Here is a 4,606-nt window from a genome sequence, read left to right as displayed (position 1 = left end):
GCAAGGAGTGGGTATTCCATGTTTGTTGAACAAATCCTGCATGAAAATCTGGAATGCCCAAATATGCAAGAGTCTTGGGGTCAGACATCGTGAATTTGAATCCCGCCCTTGAGTGATCCTCAAGTGACCTCAACCCTCTGAGCCTGGGACCTCATTGGTAAAGCTTGCCTGGTGGGGTTGCTGGAAAAAGACAGCTACTTCCTATGCTTAGCTATGTGAAAGCAGTCCTCAAATATTTGCTATACGAATGCACTCTGCTAAAGCGCTTTATTCCTGTTGTCTTTCATTAGCTAATTAATTCCATTTAAAAGTACTTATTTGGGATGCCTGGGTGGCTCAGTCGGTTAAGCCTCTGCCTTCCGCTCAGGTCATGATCCCAGGGTCCTGGGATCGAGTCCCACATAGGGCTCCTTGCTCAGCAGGGAGCCTACTTCTCTCTCTGCCTGCCGCTCCCCATGCTTGTGCTCTCTCTCTCTGATAAATAAACAAAAATTTTTAAAAAGTACTTATTTATTGAGCATCCATTCTAGGCCTGGCACTGTTAAGAGTCTAGAGGTTAGACCCACTGGTGGGCGTGGCTCACGGATTTCCCGCCCACGACAGCGATGCCCAATTGGGTCTACGGAGGGCGCAGAGTCCCGCCCACTTCGCTGGGGCAGGCCCGGAAGCAGGGTTGGGGAGGCTGTGCGTGTTTCCGGTTTGGGCGGAGGCCCGGCTGCAGGGGCTTGTGTGGATTCCGCTGCTGTCGCGTCCCTGCGGGGAAGATGTTCTATCACGTGAGCGGAGCACGGGGTGGCGGCGAGGGCAGGGTTGAGAGGAGGAGCGAAGCGGGGCGCCGGGACGGGGAGTTACTCTTGACCCCGTGTCCCTACCGCGTCTTGCTTGGTCTCCACCCCACTTTCCCCGCAGATCTCCCTGGAGCACGAGATCCTGCTGCACCCGCGCTACTTCGGCCCCAACCTGCTCAACACGGTAAAGCAGAAGCTCTTCACCGAGGTGGAGGGGACCTGCACCGGCAAGTGAGTGCCGCGCGCTTCCAGGCGCCCGATGCTTGCAGCCTCTCCCCAACTCCTACTCATCCCGCAAGGACCTGCCACCTACCCTGGGGAACCCTCCCACCTTCTCAGGCACCCCACGCAGTCACTTGCTTCCTGCTTTGGGTTCCCGCGGCGCCCTCAGCAAAGCTGGATCGCAGGACTGCTTTACTTCAGCAGAGATTGGTCATTCATTTACTCCGCAAACATTTCTAAAGTTCCTGCTGTGTGCCAGGTTCTGTGTTGGGCCCTGGGAACAATGCAGGGAACGAGATAGAATGAGGCCAGCTCTCGTGGGGCTCACAGCCTAATCATTGTTCCTGTGTCTGTTCTCCCTGTTATCCTTCTGGTTTTTTCCATCCCACATGACTGGCATGGCACATCTCTGGGCTCTGCACACAACGGCCTCTCACATGGTGATGTGAATGAGCTGGGATGAGCCCGGGGTTATGGAGTACATGGGCCTCCCACACCCGAATAAGCCCAGGCAGGGGCGCCTGGGTGGCTCAGTAGGTCAGGTGTCTGACCTCGGCTCAGGTCCTGATCTCAGGGTCCTGGAATTTAGCTGCATGTGGGGCTCCATGCTCAACAGGGAGTCTGTTTCTCCCTCTCCTCCTACCCCTGCTCGTGCTCTCAAATAAATAAAAAATAAAATCTTAGGGGCGCCTAGGTGGCTCAGTCGTTAAGCGTCTGCCTTCGGTTCAGGTCATGATCCCAGGGTCCTGGGGTCGAGCCCTGCGTTGGGTTCTCCGCTCGGCGGGAAGCCTGCTTCTCCCTCTCCCACTCCCCCTGCTTGTGTTACCTCTCTTGCTGTGTCTCTCTCTGTCAAATAAATTAATTAAAAAAAAAAAAAAGGCACATGCAAGTTCCTGAACCTCATCTCATCCCGACAGAATCAAGACTGGGGACAGACCTGGGAATCTGTGTTTTAGTAAGTTCCTCTTAGGTGATTCTGAGGCATGCCCAAGATTGAGGTCTCTTGGCTCAAGGACTGCAGCCTCCTCGGACATTTATTGTGAAATTATGAGGGCAGCGTTTGGCATTATAGATACTGATTGGTGTCCTGTCTTCTCTCAGGCATTAAGTTCTGGGGGCAGGGGTGGTGCTCTCCCCTAATCCCCATGCTCACTGTCTTGTTGCATATGGTTTTAGAGGCTCTTGCCCACACATTGCTTTTCTTTCTTTCTTTTTTTTAAATTTTTTTTTTGGATTTTATTTATTTGAGAGAGAGAGAGAGATAGTGAGATAGAGAGCACAAGTGGGGAGGAGAGGGAGAAGCAGGCTCCCCACAGAGCAGGGAGCCCGATGCGAGACTCAATCCCAGGACCCTGGGATCATGACCTGAGCCGAAGGCAGACGCTTAACCGACAGCCACCGAGGCGCCCCACACAGTGCCTTTCTTTTCCCCATCCTCCTTACAGGTATGGCTTTGTAATTGCTGTCACCACCATTGACAATATTGGTGCTGGTGTGATCCAGCCAGGCCGAGGCTTTGTCCTTTATCCGGTTAAGTACAAGGCCATTGTTTTCCGGCCCTTTAAAGGGGAGGTCGTGGATGCTGTCGTCACTCAAGTCAACAAGGTGAGACCATACGTAGTGGAGGCAGTTGGGTGGCTGCTCAGAAGATGGGGGCTGGGTCCCGCCTGCTCTTGCTAACTCTGTGTCCTTGGCTAAGTCGCTTTGTACTTGAGTTTCCTCACCTGTCAAATGGTACAGTCACTGTGCTGCCTCCCTCCGGGTCATGGAAGTCAGTGTGAGTAGTCAGCAATAGCAGCCTCCATTCATTGAGTACTTACTGTGGGCCCGGTGTGGTGCAAAACCTCATGACGACTGAGGTGGGTGCTTTTCATCCCTTTTTATAGAAGCTTACGCTTGGAGAAGTTAAGTCTACTGGCCAAGGTCATGTGATCAACAGGTGTTCAAATTGTGGATGGACAGGTCCCAAGCCTTGGCCCTTGATTGTACTGAATTTGCTTCACTTAAAATGAAATCTTGGCAGAAGAGAGACAGGAAAGCAAATGATCCGACTCAGAGTGGTTTCAAAACATGAAGAATATTTTTGGGAATCAGATGAAGTTGGGAAGCTTAGAAGAGTTGGGGGATAAAAGACAAAGCAAAGTTATTCATTGTCCTCCTAGGTTGGGCTCTTCACAGAAATTGGACCTATGTCCTGCTTCATCTCTCGACATGTAAGTCTGGGTGTGCCGGGGGTGCTAAGGAGGAGAGGCGCCAGTCATGACCATCTCTGGAAGCACCCATGTAAAGCGCTGACCCAGTCTTACTTTCCTTTCAGTCCATCCCATCAGAGATGGAGTTTGACCCCAACTCCAACCCACCGTGCTACAAGACAATGGACGAGGTGAGTGGGGAAGACCGTGAGAGGGAGGAAGAATGAGCCCTCCAAGGGATTTTTGGCTTGGGGGCTATCTGAGTATCCTGTTCCCTCTTCCCCAGGACATTGTGATTCAGCAGGACGATGAGATCCGCTTGAAGATTGTGGGGACTCGTGTGGACAAGAATGACATTGTGAGTCTCTTGCCTGCCTTCCTGTCTGTACCAGGCAGAACTGGGAGCTGTTGATTTCTTACCACCCAGGGTTCCTGGGGATTTTGTGCTCTTCTGCCAGGAGGAGGGGATGGGTGGGCAGAAGGCCTGGGGCTAGGGGTTAGAGGCTAGTTCTGTGCTTGCTCAGGCTTTATTTCCTTTCTACCTTCCCTCCTGCAGTTTGCTATTGGCTCTCTGATGGACGATTACTTGGGTGAGTGCCTGATCATGCATCCAGGGTTGTTACCTGGAGAAGGGGTGTGTGGAGGCAGGGGGCGGATGTGGGACTTAATGGCCAAGTCGCAGATGAAGAAAACTCTCATGACTGTCTGCTTGGAAGATCCAGGACATGTGCTTCATGGGATGGGGAATGCCTGGGGATGGCTGCGCCAAGCTCTGAGCCTAACTGATGTGCTTTTCCTGTTTCCTGCAGGGCTTGTGAGCTGAGTGCCAGGGCCCCCTGCTCTGTTTGGTCCTTATCTAGGAGATGTGATGGTCACGCTCCTCATGTTGTCCAGAGGCCCAGTCTGGCTGCTGTAGGGAGGCAAAGAAGGTTCCTTGTCCCCAGAAGAACATCTGATTCTTCTTGCTGCTTAGCAGCCACCACCCCCCCCCCCAGATTTTTGACTGTGCATTCTAACCATAAAAGGTCCTTTTTCTCATGGAAGTGTTACCTCCTTTCTTTGGTAAGAACAGCTCTTTCTTAGAAAAGGCTGGAGGCCATTTGCTTGCTAGCCTCTCTTTTGGTGGCCTGATGCCTCAAGTGGCCTCAGCGACCCAGGGGATCTGACTAAACCCTTCTGCAGAGGGCTAAAGTTGACCTCGTTGAAGGGAAGGCACCAATGTTAGGTCTTTGGCTTCCAGCAAATGATTCTGCCTTTAGAGCCATTCTGAGTCCCAATCTATTTTCAGAGTATTCGCCCTTCCCTCACCCTTAAACATAACCAAGGGTATAGCTGGGCATGAGGGGGGACAAGATGGTTGGGTAGGGAGAGGGAAACAAGAGGATAGTAATGACCCAGACTGTG

General features: G+C 52.3%; 1 protein-coding gene across 1 annotated transcript; it reads left to right on the top strand.

The window, feature by feature from the left end:
• The first annotated feature begins 640 nt into the window (after positions 1–640).
• Positions 641–4,240, top strand: POLR2G (RNA polymerase II subunit G). Its single transcript, XM_006730351.3, has 8 exons — positions 641–776; positions 910–1,019; positions 2,456–2,615; positions 3,173–3,223; positions 3,328–3,393; positions 3,489–3,560; positions 3,759–3,792; positions 4,012–4,240. Exons 1-8 carry the CDS (start codon positions 765–767, stop codon positions 4,023–4,025), a joined length of 519 nt encoding a protein of 172 aa, XP_006730414.1. The 5' UTR covers positions 641–764; the 3' UTR covers positions 4,026–4,240.
• The last annotated feature ends 366 nt before the right edge of the window (positions 4,241–4,606 follow it).

The sequence above is a fragment of the Leptonychotes weddellii genome, unplaced genomic scaffold (assembly GCF_054177405.1).
Source record: "Leptonychotes weddellii isolate Sample4059 unplaced genomic scaffold, ASM5417740v2 HiC_scaffold_10152, whole genome shotgun sequence".
In the NCBI taxonomy this organism is placed as follows: domain Eukaryota; kingdom Metazoa; phylum Chordata; class Mammalia; order Carnivora; family Phocidae; genus Leptonychotes; species Leptonychotes weddellii.
This window is presented reverse-complemented; position numbering and strand designations above follow the sequence as displayed.

Bases quoted from the DNA above. Each gene is read 5' to 3' on its own strand.
- POLR2G (XM_006730351.3), top strand. The intron at 1,020-2,455 runs GTGAGTGCCGCG...TCCTCCTTACAG, and splicing joins GAGGGGACCTGCACCGGCAA to GTATGGCTTTGTAATTGCTG. The intron at 2,616-3,172 runs GTGAGACCATAC...TTGTCCTCCTAG, and splicing joins TCGTCACTCAAGTCAACAAG to GTTGGGCTCTTCACAGAAAT.